Source organism: Filicampus tigris, chromosome 15 (assembly GCF_054856515.1).
Source record: "Filicampus tigris isolate MCC_2025a chromosome 15, RoL_Ftig_1.0, whole genome shotgun sequence".
In the NCBI taxonomy this organism is placed as follows: domain Eukaryota; kingdom Metazoa; phylum Chordata; class Actinopteri; order Syngnathiformes; family Syngnathidae; genus Filicampus; species Filicampus tigris.
This window is the reverse complement of record NC_141231.1, coordinates 11,358,117-11,380,394: the sequence shown is the minus strand read 5'-3', so window position 1 is coordinate 11,380,394 and position 22,278 is coordinate 11,358,117. Positions and strand designations below refer to the sequence as shown.

General features: G+C 41.0%; 1 protein-coding gene across 3 annotated transcripts in view; it reads right to left on the bottom strand.

Moving 5' to 3' along the window:
• The window catches only part of lamc3 (laminin, gamma 3), a 74,417-nt gene extending 58,785 nt beyond the window's left edge, over nucleotides 1-15,632 (bottom strand). Inside the window, exons 1-5 of one of the 3 annotated variants that reach the window (XM_086054130.1) lie at nucleotides 15,559-15,622; nucleotides 15,270-15,459; nucleotides 15,005-15,147; nucleotides 14,574-14,891; nucleotides 8,677-8,981 (exon numbers count right to left, since the gene is read on the bottom strand). In XM_086054130.1, the coding sequence (XP_085910256.1) occupies nucleotides 8,677-8,981; nucleotides 14,574-14,880 (612 nt within the window). In that variant the 5' untranslated portion in view covers nucleotides 14,881-14,891; nucleotides 15,005-15,147; nucleotides 15,270-15,459; nucleotides 15,559-15,622. Of the gene's footprint in view, nucleotides 1-8,676; nucleotides 8,982-14,573; nucleotides 15,222-15,269; nucleotides 15,460-15,558 lie in introns of all 3 variants that reach the window. The other 2 variants (XM_086054129.1, XM_086054128.1) reach the window with 2 other exon arrangements.
• Nucleotides 15,633-22,278: the final 6,646 nt, after the last annotated feature.

Sequence of the window (22,278 nt, the reverse complement as noted above, 5' to 3'; positions counted from 1 at the left end):
GTAAACAATTTTTTTGTATGGTCTCTCAATATAGCAGTTTTTGTTGCTGGTGGGTCTGCAACGCATCACCTGTTTCATTGTAATTCCTTTTCTATGATGTCCAGTGGGGACATTTTATATATAGAAGTAGTTGAGAAAAAAAATGTGATTCCATTGGTGGTACCAACTAAATATTACTTATTGACTCTAATACCCCGTCTAAAAAGCATAGTCCACTTGAGCCATTCAAAATTAAAACATACCCTGCCTGGACTCAGTGTAAACAGCACTGACAATACTCTCATGAAATGACATTGACTTTAGTTTTTATTTTTTTAGCTTGCCATATTTAAAATGCAGTTGTGGTCTTGTGGGAATCCTACCACTTTCATAACCACTTTATTTTGCATCATTTTCTCCTATTGGTAGCTCAAATGGGAGCAACTACTGTCACCATTAGAGAAGAACATGCTCTACCGCATCTAATTTGATAACTCACTTTGTACCAAAGACCATTTGCGGCTTTGCATGGAGGCTGCTCTCTTTTGCTCCTAACAACACCCATCAGCAAAAAAATGAATAAAATAAAATTTAAAAAAAGAAAATGAAGGGGTATTTAACAGAGAAATACTGTGTAAAATGTACTTTTTAATTGCTAGTATACAAATAGTTGGGTTTCTGGAATGCCTGCCTACTAATCATGTGTGAAATTAAACTGCAAAGTAAATCTTTAGTCAGCTGTGAAAAGCAGCTTGTTCTAAATTAATATAACTACCGCCCCACATTAAGTTTCTCTGTCTATGATTTGGCAGCCATGCTAAGCAAAGATTGGCCACTTTCAAGCCATGGCTGGAGTACAATGTCCGGAACTCCAGTCAGGGACTGTATACAGAAAACATCCAACTCAAGAATAGAGCTGTCTTGTGCCAGATTATAGCTTTGTAGCTCATTTACATCTCTAGTCCCAGTGGCAGTTAATACAGATAAATGAGGATAAAAAAAATTCACGTTAAAACAGATTTGAAAAGGCAAACTGGATCTGCAATTTGCTGCTCTGTGTGTGTTAAAGTGAGAGTTGTTTGAAAATTTCAAATCAGCCAAGCATCTATGATCATTTCCATTTGACTCTCAATGGGGTTTTGCATTAAGATCGTGGAATTTTGTGAGACCAAAATTATATGGTTTCACCGTCATACATCTTGCTTAGTCATCACTGCGGTCCTGCACGGTGGTTTGTACGATGGGTCATTGGACGCTGTCTGAAAAACCTCCATGAATCCCTTGTCTTCAACTGTGTTGATCGGCCTGCGGTTCATCGCTATTCACTTGGCAAGAACATTCGTCAGCCTGTCGGTCGTAGACTTGCGCATACGTGGGCTGTTCTCGAGTTTAATTTGGCTTCGCAATGGCAAGCTACGTTAGCGTCTTCCTTGCTATCATTAGCTGTGGCTTTAGTCGCGACTGGTTACTTTGCATTTATGTTGTGTAATTACTTCTTTGGTCAGCAAAGTCCTTCTTACAAAAAAAGGCGTATCAATCTGCCTTTATCAATAGTGCCGTGAGGGCGTTTTTTAAATCTACCATTCATCGGACAACTCTCACGTGCTCCTCCATTTTCACATTTTCTCTCTGCTCCTGAACTTGCCCTCCCAGCTACAATAGGAGCCCATCAGGTTATGCCAAACACAATGACAGCCAATCATTGTCCACTTCAGGGTATGACATTGACCATTGTTTTTTACACCGCCAACAACTCAAGCACAAGCCCGACGCACCAAAATGGATCTCATCATCATGCAGAAACAGTAAATTTAGAGATTAAAAATTAGATGAACGCGCTAAAAAAAAATACCACTTAATGCAATAAAAAACAACAACACTGCTCTATCTGTGACTAGAATTAATTGATGGCACTTAATGCACAAATTTGACACCCCCTAATATATATATATATATATATATATATATATATATATATATATATATATATATATACAGTTTTACAGTTATATTCAACTGGAAGTGAAAATTAAACATCCTGACGCATGCATGCATTTGGATAACTGTGTGAGTAAAAAGTGACAAGAGGTACTACGTAATACTTAAAAAAGTATGCTTTAATAAGTTTAAATATGTTGAACTGCAAATGGTTCCTTTCACCTAGGTACACTGGTGTTCACTGTATGAGACCGCTCTTTCCGAGGTTCAATGCCTTGGTGGGCCTACTGTAAAAGCAAAAGAAGAAAGCATTACTTCTGTGACTCAAATGAAAGGTAAGTTGTTTTCAAGCTGAAATTGAGTGTGTTGTAGCGTAGATGTTAGCTAGCAGGCTAGCCAGTACCAAAGGTAGAAAAGCGCTATACAAGGGACAGCCCATTGTATTTTCATTAAATTTCTCTAAAATTTCCCAACCAAAATATGTTCTTACCCGTGTCTCCCATCACAATCCCGATGATGCATGTTTTATTGTCAGGCCGTCCCTACTATGCTTAATGGCAGTTTTGCGATATACTGTACTACAACGTACAACACTCGCTTTTCTCTCCTCACCAACAGGTTCCACATGATTAATTTCGTTTTTTGGCAAGGGGATTGAAAAAAACTCTAACCCTTTTGGGGTATAGTTGACAGTTCAAACCCAACTATAAGTCTTTGTCATCGTTTTTAGTTCAGGTTCTGCCATTAATGTTTACAAATATTATGAAAAAGTTTCTCAGTCTTCTTTAAAAAAAAAAAAAAAAGCCACAATTGAGTCATTTTTTAATCCACAAGGAGATGGGATCGGCGGCAATGATGGGCCCTCTTATCTTGCAGTAAAAGCAGGAGGCGTCGGGCAGGCACCACTGAGAGATTTGCCACCGAATCTTTGTATGCGTACATCCTATTGATCCCATGTGGCTTTATAATCTACGGGTCGATGGGTGCGTATGGAAATACAGCCAACAACACCATTAGTGGGCGCGTTTTAATGTAAGTAAGCCTTCTGCGCTGATCTCCCGCCCACGAAAAGGGGCCCAGTCAATTACGCGGTGCTCACAATGGAAATGAAAACATTAAAAGGCTCGCAGGTTAATTAGGGATTGCATTATCGTCGGCTCTTACGCCGTGCTATGCTGACAGCTTTCCCGCATGCGACAAGAAAGGAAATGTAATTTTCCCATGGGGCCAACCAAGGATGAGCTGTGAAGCCAATTGCAACCAAACAAGAGCAATTTAAGATTTAATTTGTCCAAATGAAAGTGGCACATGCACAGTGAAACCAAGTCCATTAAACAGCACCAACGCGAGGGCCTTTTTGGCTTTTTGGAAGCTGATCATTGAACGGTAGTTCCACAGTTGTGAGGTGGGGGGTTCGAATCCTCCAGCTTTCTTGTGTGGAGTTTGAAGGTTGGGAATCTCTGGCACGAGGATCTAGATACACGGGTTGCGATTTGATTAAATCATGACAACTAAGTGCGGAACGCTTCGATAAGATTCGCTTATGATACGATTCGCTTACAATACGATTCGCTTACGATACGATTCGCTAACGATACGATTTCTTGATATAGACATTGCCGTATGTGTTAATGTAGAGACTTACTAAAATGAACACCATTTTGTTGGATGCAATCAGAAAATAAAATGTTTCTATATAAAATCAGAACACACCCATACTCAAAGCATCACGTGTGCTAGCACTGTTAGCATGCTCCTGCTTGTTGCTTGATTTTAACTCCCCATACTCATCATCACTATGTTTTCTCCTGGCCTGACTGAATCTGTATGCTTCAGAGCACAACTTACAAATGGCCATTATCGAGTAAAGAACTAAACAGTATGTCCATCATGATTTAATGCTGCAATCCAATTCATTGTGCCAGACACAAATGAATGAAGAATAGATTGCTTCTTCTACTGTACCACTACTGTAAGTGACTCAGCGAGATGCTGTAATATTATCTCGAAAAAGTGCTTAAGTCAGGTCACTTTATCCCAAGTGACCACTCGCACCACTTTATTGTTTTGATAGACTTGTGAACCTTTCAGTCTACTGTTTCCTTGTGGCTGGCTAGTGACCAGTCAAGGATGTGCCCTACCTCTCTCCCAATGTCAGCTGGGATAGACTTCAGCTCATCTGCAACCCTAATGAGGGTAAGCGCGATGGATAATGGATGGATGGATCATTCATTTGCACGGACTGAAATATGCATGGACGCCTCTGATATGTCTTTATTGATTGATTAGGTCAAATCCCCCATTGACCCCCTCCGTTTCTCCTCCTCCATTGATTACCCATTCAACTGCATCCTGAAGATGGGCGTGTGACTACTGAGATGTTGTTGACTCAAGGACTAAGCACCCAATCAAAAGCGCCAACTGATCATTGCGAGTGTTGTGAAAGCTGTTAAACCAAGCCTGAAACTCCAAGATAAACATATGATCCGAAGACTTTTCAGACTGAGCCCCGAGGCCTCTGTCTGCGTTGAGCCACTGGAGCCGCGTTAGGCTACGTTTACATCACAACGATTGAGGGAAAAAAATCGGGAAATCTATTTCTCAACATTGATTTTGGATGTGACATGACTGACAGTTCTGAGGTTTGGGGTTTGAATCTCGGTTCTTCTAGTATGAAGTTTTCATGTTCTTCCTGTACTTCTGTGAGTTCCAAAAACATGCATGTTAGGTTAATTGAAGACTCTATTGTGGTCAATTGAGTCAGCACCACCCTGAGCCAAATGAGGGTAATTAATGAGCTGATTTTTACGGAACCTATCCTGTGTATTTTACTATTTTTGTGCTCAGACCAAAGCCATGTCTAAAATACTGCATTTGCCATATCAGGACATCTTGAGGATGGAACTCGAGGAACTCTTGAAGTGAGGGAAACAGCTTCATTTAGTCATTTTCAGGGTTGAAATAGTGGAGGGTTCACTGCCTTGAATATGAATGGATGGATGGATGGATGGATTGATGGATGATTTTGGGCAGCTTCACATATAAGCATTCAGTTCAGTAGTAGGCAATATTCAATCCGAGAATTCAGCAGCTGCTTTTGTCATGTCATGTCATGTCATCTTCCAAACCGCTTATCCTATATAGGGTCGCGGAGCTGGAGCCTATCCCAGCCGTCAATGGGCGAAGGCAGACTACACCCCGAACTGGTCGCCAGCCAGTCGCAGGGCACACAGCTGCTTTTGTTCAGCTTGAAATAGGGCTTTAGACAAATTATAATGAATTATGAACTTGACGAAATAGCAGTTAGTGTGAGTGCAAAACTTTCAAGTTTCTGCTAAAACGCAAAGAAATGTCAGGAAAAAAAAAGTACGAGAGCGTTTAAACTTTGTTTGAGGTTAAGAAGAGGCAGGCAGTGTGCTGACTCCCATTGACCATGTGTTTTATGATGATTGAAAGTGATCGGTTAATTCTGAAAAGTCATATCCCAGTTATAAGAGGGTGTGCACACTTCTGCAACACCGTTATCTCAGTTGTTAAGATAGATGGATAGATAGATATTTTGCTCTGATTTGAAACATTTCATCTGTTGTATTTGAGTTTTTTCAGAGCAATGCTGTCACACACCACACTGTGACTGCCAATTCAAATGATGTTCCATAGTAACGGCATTTGAAGAGCCCCGAATGTGCAATTGTGTCGATTAATTTATTCTCATGGGGGTGAAAATATGATCTCTGCACTTGCAAATCCACTTCTATGTACAGATTTCATGCATCCACACCACGTGGCACTTGACAGCCGCCATACGCCGTCGCCTCGGGATAATCCAATCGTGCATTTGGTCTCTACTTTTTCTTATAGAGGGCACACATGGGACCTCGCATTGCAGCCATGAGGGGGGAAATGTCTTTATTCTTCTGCACGGCGCAGCTTAAGGCTGAGGAGATGATGGGGCCTCGGCCGCCGCTCCATCTATTCCCAGCTTAAAAGGAGATCAGGCAGGAGGAAGGCTGCCGTCTTCTGCTCTGCGGGGGTCTGGGGGCCCGGTTTGAAAAGCCGCAGCATTGAGGTTTACAGAGGGTGGCTGCTCGAGAAGGGCGTAGCCGTGTTGAACTCCGTCCAAAAGCTTATTTTCGTGAGAGGGTTAAGTGCATTAAAGATTTCCCAAGCTGCCACTAGGTGGAAGTGAAGAATTCAGAAGTTACTTAGAGCATTTTTGTGCCACTCAGAAGTAAAACTCCCCCAAAACCTGGGAGATTTATTTTGAAAATGTGGGTAAATTTTGGAATTATTCCCACGATCTCCTGAGCGAGCTGAACATTTTGAAGTAGGAACGCTTTGAATCGGTGGTTTTAAGTGAACAGGCAGCCAATGGAGGCAGGATCGAATCATGAGTATGGTTCAACCCCAAAAAAAGTCTATGCGTATTTAGTAGTCTAAACTTAGCATTCTGATTAATATTGCGTTTGTGGAAGTTAAGAAGCAAAATCCAACCGTTATTAGCCATCTCAGGGGGGCGGCCATTTTGTCGCTTCTGTCGACTGAAAATGACGTCACAGGTGCTCAGCTCAGCTAACGACCAATCACGACTCACCTGTTTTCGGATGCTGAGACGGACAAAAACGTGTGGACTTTTTTTTTTTTTTTCAATAGTTTAAAAACGCTGAGGGAAGCCTGTTTGAAATCAGAGGCAGACTGGCCTACAGGCGGGTACTATTTTTTCCCCCCTGGAAAAAAAGGCGAATGACGGACGACAGAAGCGTACCCACGCTGCAGATGGATGATGAACAAAGGACGCTCCATTTTTAGTAAAATGCCCAACTCTGGTAAGTAGAGAAAAAAATGTGGGACTTTCTGTAACTATTGCAACATTTTGAGGGTCCGATTAAAATCACTGTCCGGAATTTAATGTCTTGTGTGTGTTAAACTGAGGACCCCATGTATTGTCTTTCAATTCGATTTTTCTATCTGCCTACTGGGTGACACAAATCTTTACCATTCAAAGCATGCTTCTGATGGTTGTGCGGACAAAACTGTGTATGCAAAACGTCACACGTATTGATGTTTTAAAAGTGAAGATGAATGTTTAACTCTTACATTTACATGGTTATTTTTAGCCAAAGTGTCACACCGATAAAGCTACCGATTGTGTTACTTTGACACTTATAGTGTTTAAGACCGTGTGGATTTTATACTAACTCTGCCTGCCTGGAAACTGTGATAATCTCACATTAGACATTGTCACATTGTCTAACAACATGTCAACATGTCTGGAGGGCTGATAATTAAGATCCTTTAGAGGAAAATCTCTGCACTTTCTCAAAAATGACATGGGAAAAAGATCTGAAAATCTAGGCTTATAATGCAATACATGCTCAGAGCTACCTTTAGGAATTGCAAAACTTGCGTATAGTTGTTTGAACAGAAGATCTTGGAATGAAGCTTTCACAATGACTCGCTCACTGAGTTCCTTAGACTTTCACATTGTTCTGAATATTGGCAGATATTATGAAAGCTGTCAATTTTTAAGCTGTCAATTTTTACGCCGTCAACGATAAAATATCAGCCATAGTTGATCATGACCACCATTAAGAAGCTTGTAGGTCTAGGCCTTGTCAAATTAAAGGGCATGCTGTACCCTTTCGGACACTAAGGATTTAGCTGAACACACTGTATATACAGTGTTTGTCCCTGTGTGGATTAGAGAAGTCGAAATTAAACTCAAACGTGTTCACTCAATTCTTGTTTCCCCAAAAATCAATCAAGTATGACTGAATTATTAAACACTAAACCTTCAGACTTTTGTGCTTCATTCCAGCTCATACAGTGTTGATGTTGCTAATGTCGCTAAGTTGAGACAATGGTTACCAATGAGGAAGGCTTAGGGTTGGGCATTGATAACAGGGAATCGAGTGGAACCGGGACCATCATTCGGTTGCTAAGTTTGGAATCCTAGTTAGCCGCAAGGACGGACCACGTATGAAGGAGGATGGAAAAAACGGCATGGCGCGAAGCCCCCATTGCTGCCGAAGCTAAGGCGCGAGTGCACGGCAGATATATATATATATATATATATATATATATATATATATACACATTTTTTTTTAATTTCTAAAGAAACACATTAGGTTAGCCCATAAATTGGTGTTCAGTAGCCTGCTTTCAGTAACAGCAGCATTATTATATTGTCTTGAGCTTCTCAAAAATAAAGCTCTTATGAAAAATAATACTAAAAATACAAAAATAAATACACTGGTTAAAAACAGCCCTTTGAGTAATTAATAGTAAAGTTCACAAACAGTAGCAAGTTCATTAAATTAAAGAACAGAGAAGTTCATGCAATTTGTCCAAAATGAACTCCTCTTTTTTGGGGGGGGGGTTTAGAATCGGAATTGAGAATCGTTAGCAACCAGAATTGAATCAAAGAACCGGACTCTTAACTAGAATCATCCAAATCCAAACGATGCCCAACCTTAGAAATGATAGAAGCTACCTGACCCAAGCTATGTCGAGAATTGTAAACATTATTTCATCATTCATTCAATCAATCATGAATCAGTTCACACCTAAATATATTCCCAACCGGTGTAAAATAACAATTCTCCCTCTTAAATCTTGGACTTGAATCATTTTTTCAGAATAGTCGGGGATTACTCGACATTTCAGTCTCTTGTGCACCCAATTCTTGTTTCCCCCCAAAAAAATCATCAATCATAAATGATTTCTAGACACCAAACCCTTCAGATCTGGAGGACTGACCTGCAACACGAGACTCTGGTCGAAGTTGTAGGCACTGGGCCGTCCCTCCAGGGTAGAGAAGGCCACGTTTCCGCCAGTGAGCGGGGCGATGTCACTGAACTCGTCTGTGCACAAAGCCGTCCTCTCGTCATCCCCCAGGCGCAGGAAACCGTTCACGGCCTTGCCGTAGGTCTCCCTGCAGGAGGCGCTGTAGAACTGATAGGGCAGCCAGAGTCCGTCCACCTCGGTGCGTCTGTAGATGGCAAAGCTCTCCGGCCGACTGGTGTAAAATTTCAGTCGGATGTAGGTTATCTCGAAGGCCTTCCCTGTGGAACACACACTTTGTATCAGCTGGAGTGAAAGAGTCCCTGTTAGACGCAAATATATATTTTTAGATGCCTTTAGTTCAATGGTCCATAGGAACGTTGCTTTGTTACCTCAGAATCAGAAGTTCTGTGCGTTTTTGATGTATATATTTGTCATGAATTTTATAAAGGCATAGAAAATAGATGGCTAGGTACGGTAAATACGATCCTCCTTTCACAAAAGAAACTGTTGATACTAATTGCAAAGCTGGGAAGATTGCCAGCTTGATTGTGTAACACCATTTCATATTAGTCTCTTTGAAAGTGAAAAGCGAAAAAAACGGCGCAAAAATACAGACTTTTACAAGCAACGTACCGCCATCGTGATGAATATTAAATCATTCGAAACCGAGCATTTAGTTTGTGGTTGTCCTGCACAATAGGAACTTCGCCCCTTGTTACCTCAGAATCAGACGTTCTGTACGATTCAGAGATGTGAATTCCTCGTGAATTTTAGAAAAGTATAGAAAATACGATAACTCCTCCATTGCTTTCCATCACAGAAACTAAAAGTCGATCCTACTCGTAAAGCTGGTACGATCGCTAGGTTGATTCTGTAACACCATTTCATGTCGGTAGTGTTTATATGGAAAAGTGACAAAAAAGAGGTAAAAATGCCAACTTTTACAGGCGTGAAAGGGGCTATTGTTGATTTAAGATGTCATCCACTTCTGGGCTCTCGAAACAAAACGAGTACACTTCACTCCTCTCTGAGAGCGTTTCATTTGTCCTTTCTCATTTCCACTACCCCTTTGCCGCAGACTCTTTAAACAAGCACAGTGCAGTCAGCTGCTGCGAACCGAGCGGACTCTCATGAAAGACATACGATGTTTGTAATTGTGCTGTGTATTGTGTATGTATTGCCCTCTCACTTGCATCACTCCTCTATAGGGAAATTTGTCGTACATCATTAGACACAACATCTCCCCGCACACTCGTAGGGGGGCGCACTCCCCTCCTAGGTATTGCAAACGCTCTTGTTTTCGCAGCCGTCCGTAATGGTTTCTTTCCTCGTGGAGCCAAAAGATCGTTAAACTTTCATTTACTCTCTGCATGAGGTGACCGCAGCCCTGCCGGCTCCAAGGCACAACTTATCACAGAGGCACAAGACGATGCCGGATGTGTGCCCCCCTACAGCCGGTAGGGATGAAAAGCAAAGTTGCATTTGCAAAGGATATTTGTGTAATTGCGTGCATTCGATGTTTAATGATTCATGATTTTGACGGGTGGTGAGGGCACACATTTTGGTGGCGATGGGGGGGAATTCATTACAGCTCATACGGTGTTGCTGTAGCTACAGTCACTAATATGGAACATGCCGAGACGATCAATGGTTACCAATGAGGAAAGGAAGTGAGGGAAAATTGCACCTAGTGCTGAAAATAAATTACTATTGACCTGAGCCACCACAAGCATTGTGATTGTTCAGTCTTTCAAAATCTGGCATTTATTTCATTTTTTCCAGGGGGCTAGTTGAAACCGGTTAACCAATTAGAACTTTGTGTAAGCCTTAGCCATCATGAGTAGCATTGTATTCAAAATGAATAGAGTTGACTTTTTGAACACTGTAAAACCCTGGACCGACCTGGATAGGCCTAAAGTTAGATTAGATACCAACTTTGTCATTTAGTTTCTTTCTGTATTTTGGTATGTAGTTAAGATTTTTCTGGTTTTGGTGGCTGTGCTAATCTGCGCACCCAAAACTATCACCCTTCTCTGTGATGTGTCAAATTTAGAAGACATTTATTTACACTTTACCGGGACTTTAAGGATCCGCAGAGACAGAATGCTAAGACTTTTAAGTTAATCCGAAGACCGCATACCTACAGTACATATCTGGCCTGAGCTACTACTGGTCCATCAAGAAATAATCCCTGAAAGATAATCAACTGGGGCTTTCGTGCTTCTTGCAAAATCCACTTGAGTGGCTCCTGTAAAGTCTATCGATTAATCTAGATCTAGATCTATCTGGCAGCTATTAAAGGGCAGTCTGGGAACATTTTGACCTCATGGAGACTCTTGTCCAGACTAAACTCTCCGAGAGTGGGGGTGGACTAAATATTTACAGCCATGTTTGTGCCCGAGTTCAACGATTTGAAACATTTCATTGTTGTTTTATATGTGAGTCAGGATGTTGGTGTTCTTTGACTCAGCCCAATGAGAACCAGCTGCACACTTCAAGGATGCTAGTGTTTCTTTTGGTGGGAAAAAAAGCTGACCCCGATTCTTAACCAGCATTTCTTCCTTCCAAACCCCCCCCCACTGCTTCCTTTCCCTCGTCTTATTTTGTTTGCCTCCAGACTCCCGCCGCCATGTTTGTCATCCTAGCTCTCCTCCGGGTGAACGCATGTTTAGATTGGAGAAGCAAAAGACAACAAATGTGTCCGGACTCCCCCACCAACATCCAGATGGATAACATAGCTTTCAAATGTGACACTTTTGAAGGGATTCCACCAACACACAAGCAGTGGTGGGAAGTAACAAAGTACACAACAAAGTACACTTTGTTACTGTACTTAAGTAGATTTCTCAGGTGTATGCACTTTACTAATGTATTTTTCTGATGACTTTTACATTTACTCCCTACATCAGAGATGATGGTTAGATGACAATGTAAAAAAAACAAGTCAAGTCAAGTGCTTTTGAACATGTACAAAAAAAAAGTACAGGCAAACGTCTGGCAAACATTTGCGACCTTGAACGAACCCTGACGAGAATGCAACATTTATTGCCTTGTTCACCGCTCAGTGGTATAGGGGCTTAAAAGAGTTGAATTAGTATTTTGTGCTACCAGTCATTTTTTTCTTTACACAAATATTCATTTTTCTCCTTAAAGTGGAAGTCAACCCAAACATTTCTTTTTCAGTAATATGTTCAAGCCAGGCCCACTAGTTGAAACAAGGCATTCTGATTAAAATATGGAATATGAGTTAAGCAGCAGTTGCTCACAGTTGCTCAGGGCTCAGGTAACGACCAATCACAGCTCACCTGTTTTCGGAAGCTGAGCCATGATTGGTTGTTATTTGAGCCCTCAGCATTTGTGATGTCATTTTCAGTCAACAGAAGTGACAAAATGGCCGCCCCCCTGAGATGGCTAAAAATGGGTGGATTTTTCTGCTTAACTTCCACAAACGCAATATTAATCAGAATGCCTTGTTTCAACTAGTGGGCCTGCATAGAACATACCGGTATTCGCAAAAATATATTTGGGTTGACTTCCACTTTAAGTACCGAGTGCAAGTACATTTTCCATCCCGGCGTGCAAGTTCTCACTATCTTGGTTGTGTCTCATGGCATTAAAGGCTGTGCTGTAAAGGGCAGACAGGTTTGTGGGGCAGAGCATCCATCAGAAATATCCTTTCAACAGCAGTAGTGTCGGCGGCTGGGCGGTGCTTTTTTCCAGTACGGGCAGCACTCTTAAATTATAGACAACAAAGCCTCAGCTACCTGCTGCTGGAAACATCTCCAAAAAATATCCACTTCCTGCCCTCTGAAAACACAACACAACGACTCCTTGACATTTTCACCATCTATCAGCTTCACATCCATCCTTTGCGGCCCTTTGTAGCACATCTTGGTGACAAGGACTGACTGAGGAGATTTGTCCTGAAATAAAAAATGTTGCCCGGGGAAGTGTATTTCCTCAACTGCAGATGGTTGATGGCTTTTTAGACTAAATATTAGCAGCACATTACAATTTATCCCAAGTGTAAGTGGAGTTGAAAACAAACTAAAAAAAAAAGATGATTGTGCAGAAAGGCTGACGGCAGAGCAAATAAGTGGCATAGCTCCCTGGAAGAGATTTAAGAGTGTTTAGAGAGGGCGTTTTCAGGTGATGCTGTTTTGGTTAGCAACATGTCAAATTGTTCTGGAATCCTAATCGCCACCATCGTCTCCACATAATGTAAGGTCAGCTTTGATACCGTGCAAGGAACTTACAACAACTTTACAACATGAGCAAGACTACACAATCAACTTATCAACTTTCAAGTAGATCCCTACAGTTTACAATCGCCAAACCTGCAATATGCCTATCAAAGATAATGCAATATGAATGCTATGAAATGCTTTGGGGTCAAAACAGGTTTCATTGAAATCTGAGACTGATTGTATGTTCATACGACTTTAGGCAGCAATTTAAAACATAAGGAAAATCATGTTTTACATGTTCGCACGCTTTGATTTCTGTCAACTCTCATCAGGTTGACGTCCAGATCTTAGTGCACTTTGTCCCTTGATCACAGACATGAATGCATTAATAATGCAAGCGACCCATGTTCAAGCCTTGGCTGAGGTCTTTGGGATGTCTTTTGGCCGCAAGATGCAAGCTGACACAAAAAAAAGTTGCTCGACATCGCTCGCTCGCTATTTGGCCATATCAAGAAACTCCTTGTCCTCCTTATTGACTTGAAATCCTCAAGCCCTCGGGGGTTGAGGGGTATGGGGGCTTCATGCTCACAAATTCCGACTTTAAGCCGTGTCTGTGTCAAAGTCTTTTTGCGCGGACAGCTCTGAGCCGCGGCCCGCGCTGTTTAGCGCAGCTGTTCTGCATTAAGCACTTCCATGCCAGTGGACAGACGGGACGAGGAATGTGCAAAGACGCGTGTGCCCGAGTGCCGAAGCGAAAATGGCATTGAAGCCAAAACGTTACAGCTAACGCGCTTTTCCCGTGAAATCCAATCACCAGAACCACTATGAACCATCTGCATTCAATTATGTTATTATTATTATTATTATCATCACCCACATAGGCATTTGCTTTCTATTTCTGAAGATGGCGAATGGAGAGTACAAAATGAGACGTTTTTAAAGCTCTCTAAATTGAAACAGCGTATAAAAAAATGATCAAAGTTGACCGGCAGTACTTTGCAAAAGTTTAAGTGCATCATAATCACACGCCCCGCCCTCCAAGAACTTGGGAGTAAGCGGGTATGGTGGATGTCTCTGTGGAAAGGTGCAGTGAAAAGTCAAGAACGGAAGCAGACAGGGCGGAACATAAGTGGGGCAACTCCACCGGAACATCGTAAAACACGGGCCCACACAACACTGTGTAATGACCTCATTTCAGAGAATGCCGTCTCCACATAGACTAACCTTTCCAGCATATTTGGGTAAATGTACTTTTTAAAGGGGAAATCAGTCAAAGATATGTTGTATGTTACCTCTGGAGTCAAATCACGGTATTCTGATTAATGTTTCATTCATAGAAAAATAATTAAGTAGACTAACCCACCTGTTTGCAGCCATCTCAGGAGGCTGACATTTTAGCATCATCGCCCTCTGCTGTTGACTGAAATTGATGTCAAAATGCCCTCAGCACATGACCAAATCCAGTAAACCGTGGAGTTATGACATTCGTAATGCGAGCCCGAGGGCACTTTGATATCAATTTCAATAGATAGCAAAGAGCAATGCTGGATTAATGCCAGCATCATATATATAAAGATTTAATTAACATGCTGCTGTTTTTGATCAGCAACAACGTTCAAATAGAAGACATTTAACTACACCCCATGTCGCAACAAGACTAACCAAATACCAAAGCGTTCTTACCCAGATGGAGTGTGAGGTTGACAGAATTTGGGTGCTGGATGCCAAAGTACATGGACTGACTCTGCCACCACGTGGGCTCGTCGTTCCTGTGGAAGTCAGTCAGCAGGGCGGCGCTGTGGCTAAATCCCGGGATCGAAGCGTCGCAGCGGTGGCACGAGCGCGCCGCCGAGCCCATCTGCATGCAGAAGTCCTCGGGCGTGGATCCGCACTCGTTGGACACCACCACGCTCCGATTGAAGGCCACGTTCTCAAACTTGGGCATGCAGCGGCTGGGGGTGGCCGTTTTCTCGTCGTAGCAGGAGTCCATGGCGGCACCGGCTGGAGGCAGGAAGCAGGCCAGGAGATGAAACCACACGGTGAGACGGGCATCCATTTCGACACGACGGCTTCAATCGCCGGCTTTCTACATCTACACTTCACAAAAAGCTCACACCAGATGACTTTGATGGGAGAGATGAAAATACACAAAGAGCAGCCCCGCAGCCAAACTCATCTCAGCCCGCTCTCTCCAGCCTCAACATGTGTTCCCCCTCTGTGAAGGTCCATGCAGGAACTCCTCTCATCGGAGGAGGGTCTGGGGACGGGGGGCTCGTCAGTGGGCGGCGGCGGTGGGGTGACCATGTCAGACCAGGAGCATTCCTCCATCTGCTGGTGGAACACGAGAAGCTTCAAAGGCTTCAGCATGATCCGTCCTACCTTTTCCTTTTTTTTAATCCTGAATGTTCAGGTCACGGTCGGTGAGCGGTCAGCACAATTGTTCTGAGGTTGGGGGTTAGAATTTGGGCTCCGGTCTTCTGGTGTGACTCCAAGATAGCTGTCTATAGGTGAGAGTCAATGAGTGTTTGTGTACATTTTCCAAGCGATTAGCTGGGAGTCAGTCCAGGTCCTAAGTGTATTTTAAAAAAAAAAAAATGGATGGGTGGGATTCTTTTAGTCTTTTACTATCTGAGATAAACATTGAGATTCAAAGGCTGTGATTACTTACTGCTGGCATCAGGAGAAATCCTCGTGCCTCCAAAATCATCACTTTTCAGAAGACCAAAAATACACTGTAATGTACATTTGTAAAATTTGTAAAAACAATAACAACAACAACAACACTCACCCCCGCCTCTCCCCACAACACACAGTGAATAACAGAATAGATTGGAAAAAAAATATGAAATTTAACAAATTGTGACAAATGAGGTTTCGGCGTGACGTCAGCGTGGTGTACATATTGTCTCCGTTTTTCATTTTGATAAATTCATAGAGTGAAAACATTAATTGCCATTATCGGCTGTTATATGTTGAAAAAAAGAGGATAAATCCATTTGAAATAAGTCTTCAAATGGATACTTTCTGAATATACTGGCAATACAGTACATAGCGCATTATTGTTAGCTAACTCATGTTAGCTAAACATGCTAAGACAACAAAAACCTTCTGGCATTCATGTTTGACATCAAAGCAACGTTAGGCGCTAGCTCGCTCAGCATAACGTCTCATTTTGTCAGTCAGTAAAGGCTGAAACAGCAAATGAATGACAGAAACACAAAACTGGCGGATAACAGCTGAAAAAGCTGTGGGCAAAAAAGGATACTATCTTCTGGATGTGATGTGGCCCCCATGGTGCCTGCCTGGAAAACTCTTCAAGCTACTAGATAAGTGCTAAAGAGCCTTACAACACTTAAACGTGTTCACTAAACTCTTTTAGGCATGTTTTTTGTTGTTTTACCTACTTCCTGCTTGTTGGCCATTTTTTCTCCAATCCCACCATTTTCAATGCACATGCTCTAGTCCTGTACAACATTTAATATACAGTTTTGTACATTAACTCAAGTTAGTATAGCACACCTGGTTACAGTCTAGGTGTGCTAATGCGTCTTTTTTAATAACGGTGATGAATTTGCAAGCAATTTCTTGGCATACCTGTCGTTGTCATTGTTGTTGTGCCGTTTCTCTGCTTCATGGCCATTTTGTCTCCAGTCATGATATTCCCTCCATTTTCATCACACCTTTGCTCTATTTATGTTCACATGGCTATAGCAGAACTGTTCAAACTGGCTGGGTCTTTATAATTGGGGTGTTTGTTTCTTATTCTTAAAGCATTTCTTTGTACCTTTTCCCTGGCTGACGGCCATTTTGTGTTCAATCCTGATATTGCCTCAATTTTATAATACACTGCTCGCCTGAGACTTTTTTGCAATATTCCTGTATCACATTTAAAAAGTACATCTTTGTCAAGGAAGAGTTTCACAGTTATTGATTGAACTTTGTATTTCATTCCTAGAGTTCTATGCAAAAAAAATCCCATTATGAAACAAAGTGGTTGGCCAGTATAAAATGGAGTAGGAATATGACTAAAAAAAAAAAAAAAAAAAATACAACAACAACATATTGCTTCCACATTACCTCAGATAAATTAAGCATCTAGAAATGTAATCCAAAATACATACAAACAAATAATAATCTTTTGCATCCAGTGAAATGCTGTATCCTGTTTTGTTATTTTTAATTAGTCATTGTTCCGACACAGAATATTTATGTCTGTGAGTTTGTTGTATGCTGTCTTGGTATGCGTTGCTGCTCCCTGTGTGTTAAAGGTGAGGTTGTTTGAAGGTTAATAATGATCTAACGTCAATGCTCATTTCCATTAGCCCGTCTATGATGTTTCACATTTGTTAGTATTGAGCTAACAGACTTGTTAGACGAAATTATGCATGAACATTTTGGTGTTTAAATACACAATATTTAATTCTCTTTTGTTTTATGTATCAGTTTTACATCAATGGGGAGTGACGAACAGCTTGAAGCAAGCATGCTTTACTTTTATTTGGAGAAATGTGCGAATGAGCGAATGAGAACAGGTGCTGAGGAACGCTTTTAAAAGTGTTTTAATCCATTCAAATGTGTTTAAAGCATGTGGGGGCGGGGGTTATTGATTATTGCAAAACAGGTTGTGCCATATAAAATGTAAAGTATTTATGTTAAAAGATTTTCTTCCTGCATGTTCTCCCCATGCCTGCGTGGGTTTTCTCCGGGTACTCCGGTTTCCTCCCACATTCCAAAAACATGCATGGTAGGTTGATTGGACACTCTAAATTGTCCCTAGGTGTGATTGTGAGTGCGAATGTTTGTTTGTCTTCTGTGTGCCCTGCGATTGGCTGGCAACCAATTCGGGGTGTCCCCTGCTTACTGCCCGTTGATAGCTAGGATAGGCTCGAGCACCCCCACGACCCTTGTGAGGATAAGCGGTATAGATAATGGATGGATGGATGGATTTTCTTCCACCCACAGTACATGATCTCCAAAAGGAATCAGATCAATGAATACAAAATAGTACCCATATATTTGTTGAAAAAAAATAAATAAATAAACATTAAAAAATGCATAAACTGTCCCTAAAGCTCTATAAGTGCTTGCAGGGACCAATAACGTGTTTGAATTGGGCACAGATCTGTTAAAAAAACAAAAGAAAAAAGAACAAAATAACACAATTACGTTGGGCAAACAAAGACAGCAAGGGCGGATGGATACGATTGGAAGGTGTACATTTATGATCCGAGGGGGGATTTACGACAAAGTTTTGCAACTGCCGCCGTGTGATTGTCCTGATTTATTGAAACTGTCTGCACTCAGGCTGGCACTTTTGCGAAGAGGAGGGAAAAAAAGGAGCCGCATCAGTTAGCTGTCAATTCCGTCGCTGCTCTCCAGGCTTCATGGCTTTTTAACTATGGCTCAGCGCAACCCGATACAAACAGACGTTTATTGTATATTGAAATTGTACCATATGTTTATTGCTGGGAGGCACGGTGGTAGACTGGTTAGCACGTCCGCCTCACAGTTCAGAGGTCGTGGGTTCGATCCCGGCTCCGGCCTCCCTGTGTGGAGTTTGCATGTTCTCCCCGTGCCTGAGTGGGTTTTCTCCGGGTACCCCGGCTTCCTCCCACATTCCAAAACCATGCATGGTAAGTTGATTCGACTCTCTAAATTGCCCCTAGGTGTGATTGTGAGTGCGGATGTTTGTCTTTGTGTGCCCTGCGATTGGCTGGCAACTAATTCAGGGTGTCCCCCGCCTACTGCCCGAGTACAGCTGGGATAGGCTCCAGCGCGCCCCGCGACCCTTGTGAGGGTATCGATAATGGATGGATGAATGGATGTTTATTGCTGCACCCTCTGCAGGAATACGAATTGAGCGGCACTCGATGGAGCGCCAAGATGAAATCTCATGCTAATTGGCTATTGCTAATAAAGTAAAAATAATTTTGAAAATGCAGAAACCGCTACATGTTCTAGTTCTAATAATGTTTAAAACACAAAATCCACCAATATTCAATGTCAAATGGGATTTGATTAAAAAACGGTGGCGAATCATTCTCTTTTCTCGGGCAAAAAAAAAAATTGAAGTGACAAGTGTAAAATGGTGGCGGGAAGCTTGACAATAAACAACAGATTGGCAGATAATGAAGAATTCTTCAGAAAACTGGCTTTCAGCTGTTGTAATGACACTCCCGGTTGAAATTTAACTGTCAAACTAAACAAAACAAAGAGAGTTAAATGTGGGGAATTGAAAATACAGTCACGACTCAACTTTGCATTCTGCTATCTTAATGCTGACACACAATTAAACATGCCTTTGATGGGCTGCATTGGCCAGCAAAATGAGTTATTATTGTATCTAAATGCCAAAAGTTTAATGAGTTAATATCATTTGTGTAAAATTCTAGTGTTCATTTTTTGTCATTTGCCCATATCATGCTAGTTTGTGCTCTCGTGTTGTACAAGCTAGAATGCTACCGAATGAGTAAAAGGGGTTTGTATGTGTGGAGCATTTTAACTACTAAATACAACTGTTTATGTAACATGGGTTCATGACTGTGTACATGCTAGATCCATGGTGTTGATGCTTTATGACGCTCTGCATTTTGAGTGCTTTTAGGTGACAATCAGGTTTTTTGTTTTTTGTTTTGGTTTGGTGTCAGATCTTTACAATGTAAAATATGTTCATTGGTTCAATACAAGGTTGAAGAAAGAGTAGGCTAAATGAAAGCATACATACAGTTGGTTGATCCATATGCACTTTGTTTGGCAGCAGCACTTGGCAGGAGCAGCAGCAGCAGTTATCTGGGTTCCTCTCGAAGCTCTTCTTTCAACCGAGCATGACATCATTAGCAGGCACGGCCGCGCTCAATAACACTCGAGCCTACGCGTTCTTCCACGTAGGTGTTTTATGAGTAGCGCCATCGAGTTCATAACCAAAGCTAATGGATGAATGGTTGTTCACTTTGTGTTGGTTTTTTGGGGGGTGAGAATGCCACTAATGGATGCCTCGTGCACAATATACTAGCGCAGAGACTGTGAAGAGAAAAAACATCCGTCATACTCCACCAAATAATCAAAATTCTGAGCTCTGGTATTTGTTCTGGTTTCATCCATAAAACAGGACGTGTTTTTTTTTCCCAGGGTTTTGACACAGAAAATCTTTTAAGCTGTCTCATCGAGATGTGCAATCCTATCGAGTGAAGAAGTGGGGTAGCACTGTTAGCGTTGAAATATCTGAACCAGAAAGTCAAACTAGAATTTGAAGCATTAAAAACTAAAACATAATAACAAGAATTTATGTTCATTAAAAACTTTATGCAGAAAAAGATGATTTTAAAGGTTTTTTTTTTGATAATGAAAATAGCACTATACACTTTTGTACTATAAAAAACCTTACAGCCAATAACATAATTTAACAGAATTCAAACAGTTAAGTAGTTTTTACATCATGCTTTCATGCATCAATTCAAAGACCATTGTGCTGTTCCTGCTGGTGTGGGTGCCTTTGCCATTAGGGGGCAGTATTATACCGCAGACATCAACTAAGCTGCAGTAATATTAGTTTTTGCAGAGAATAAGGAATATATGCCTGTAGGTTGTATACTCTGTAGTGGAAGGTGTTTAATTGTTCTGCCTATCACTATACATTGCTGGCAAAGATTGCAATGCAACCCAAGATAAAGTTATGCCAACTGTTGTGTTTTCTGTTTATAAAACTTTACCATCCGTTAGGTGAGCAGAGGGCAGAATATTGCATTTTATCTCATTTGGCTTTTCCCCCCTTCTCAGTGGTGCACATTTTGAGGAATTATACCAATTAGTTCAAATTATTCTATCGAAACAAAAAGGTTAAGAGTTACTTGACTTGGCCAGCAGCTCTAACTTTATAATTTTATACCCTCATAGCATATTTATGTATTTGAGACTGTGAAAGACAAATTTACCATCCAAACACCGCAAACTACAGTACAAACAGAAAGTGTTTGATTCGTTAAAGTTTTGTGCAAGGAGAGATGCGCTCGTGAATAATTCAGGTTAAAGATGAGAAAATCTTTATTGCGTACGTTACTGCATTACTGTCAGCAGGCCTACAATTTGCATCACTCCTACTATATTGATATTCTTAATACATGCCGTCCAGACACCTCCAGTGTACACTGCTAATGTAACCATATTTCCATCATATTCAAATCCCTACTTCAATCATATTTAATATATTGTCTCTACTGTATGATATTTGCATATTTCATGTGCTAAACACCTGTAATGTACCATATTTACATCATGTTGTATGTAATGTGTATACCGTATGTTTTAGTAGTAGTATTATAGTAATGTGCCATATTTACATAATGTTCTGTCGCAATTGTATCAGATTTACAATGTATTTAAGGTTCTGCACACCATGTGTACCATACTCCATACTTACACCATATTTAATGATCTATATATGCTAATGTATCATGTTAGATGCATATACTCATAAAAAGCCCAACACATAACAACACTGTGAAACTCTGAAGAACTCCTGAGTTGGGAAAACATACTAAAATATTCTGACTGTATCCTTGAATATAAAATACTCCATGGTCTGGCTCCGCCCCCACTTTATACATTTGTAAAGAAGAATATGAACAGGTCAAATAGAGCAGGGTCTAGAGGTGACTGTATAGTTCCATTCAGAAAAGGTGCCTTTGGCCAGGCAGTGTTTTCATACAGAGCATCTCACACCTGGAACACGGTACCTAATGCCATACGAGACACTGTATTTTAAACTTGTATGATGTTATGACATCAACCTGCCACAGGGACAACAGATGCTAATTAGCCATTGGCTATAATCTGGCATATTTACGGGAAACTGTTTAGTTAATATGCACTGTCCCTGTATACTTTAAAATAAAATAAAAAATACAAATGCACCATATTTACATGCTCTATGTAAATACACTTCTACATGTTCTATACACCGCTAATATACCATATTTACGTGATATTTATTGTGTACACCTAATGTACAATATTTACAGTACACAGAATATGTTGTTCCATTTCCAAGTTCCAAGTGTACCATTTAAGTATACTGTGTTTAATGATATACACTGTATACTTTGAAAGTACCTAATGTAATGTATATACTGTACACCGTCTACCATATTTGCATTAGATTTACATTTTTGTACACCAAATTTACAATATTTACATCATATTTCTTGGTCTAGACACCCACCATACCAATTTTACATCATATTTAATGTTTACACACCATTAGTATACCGTATATGCCATGTTTCATGGTGTGTATACCTAATTTATAGTATTTAAAACATTTCTTGTTCTATACACCAAATGTACCATAATATGTAAATCATAATGTTTAATATGTGCATTGTCAGAGTTG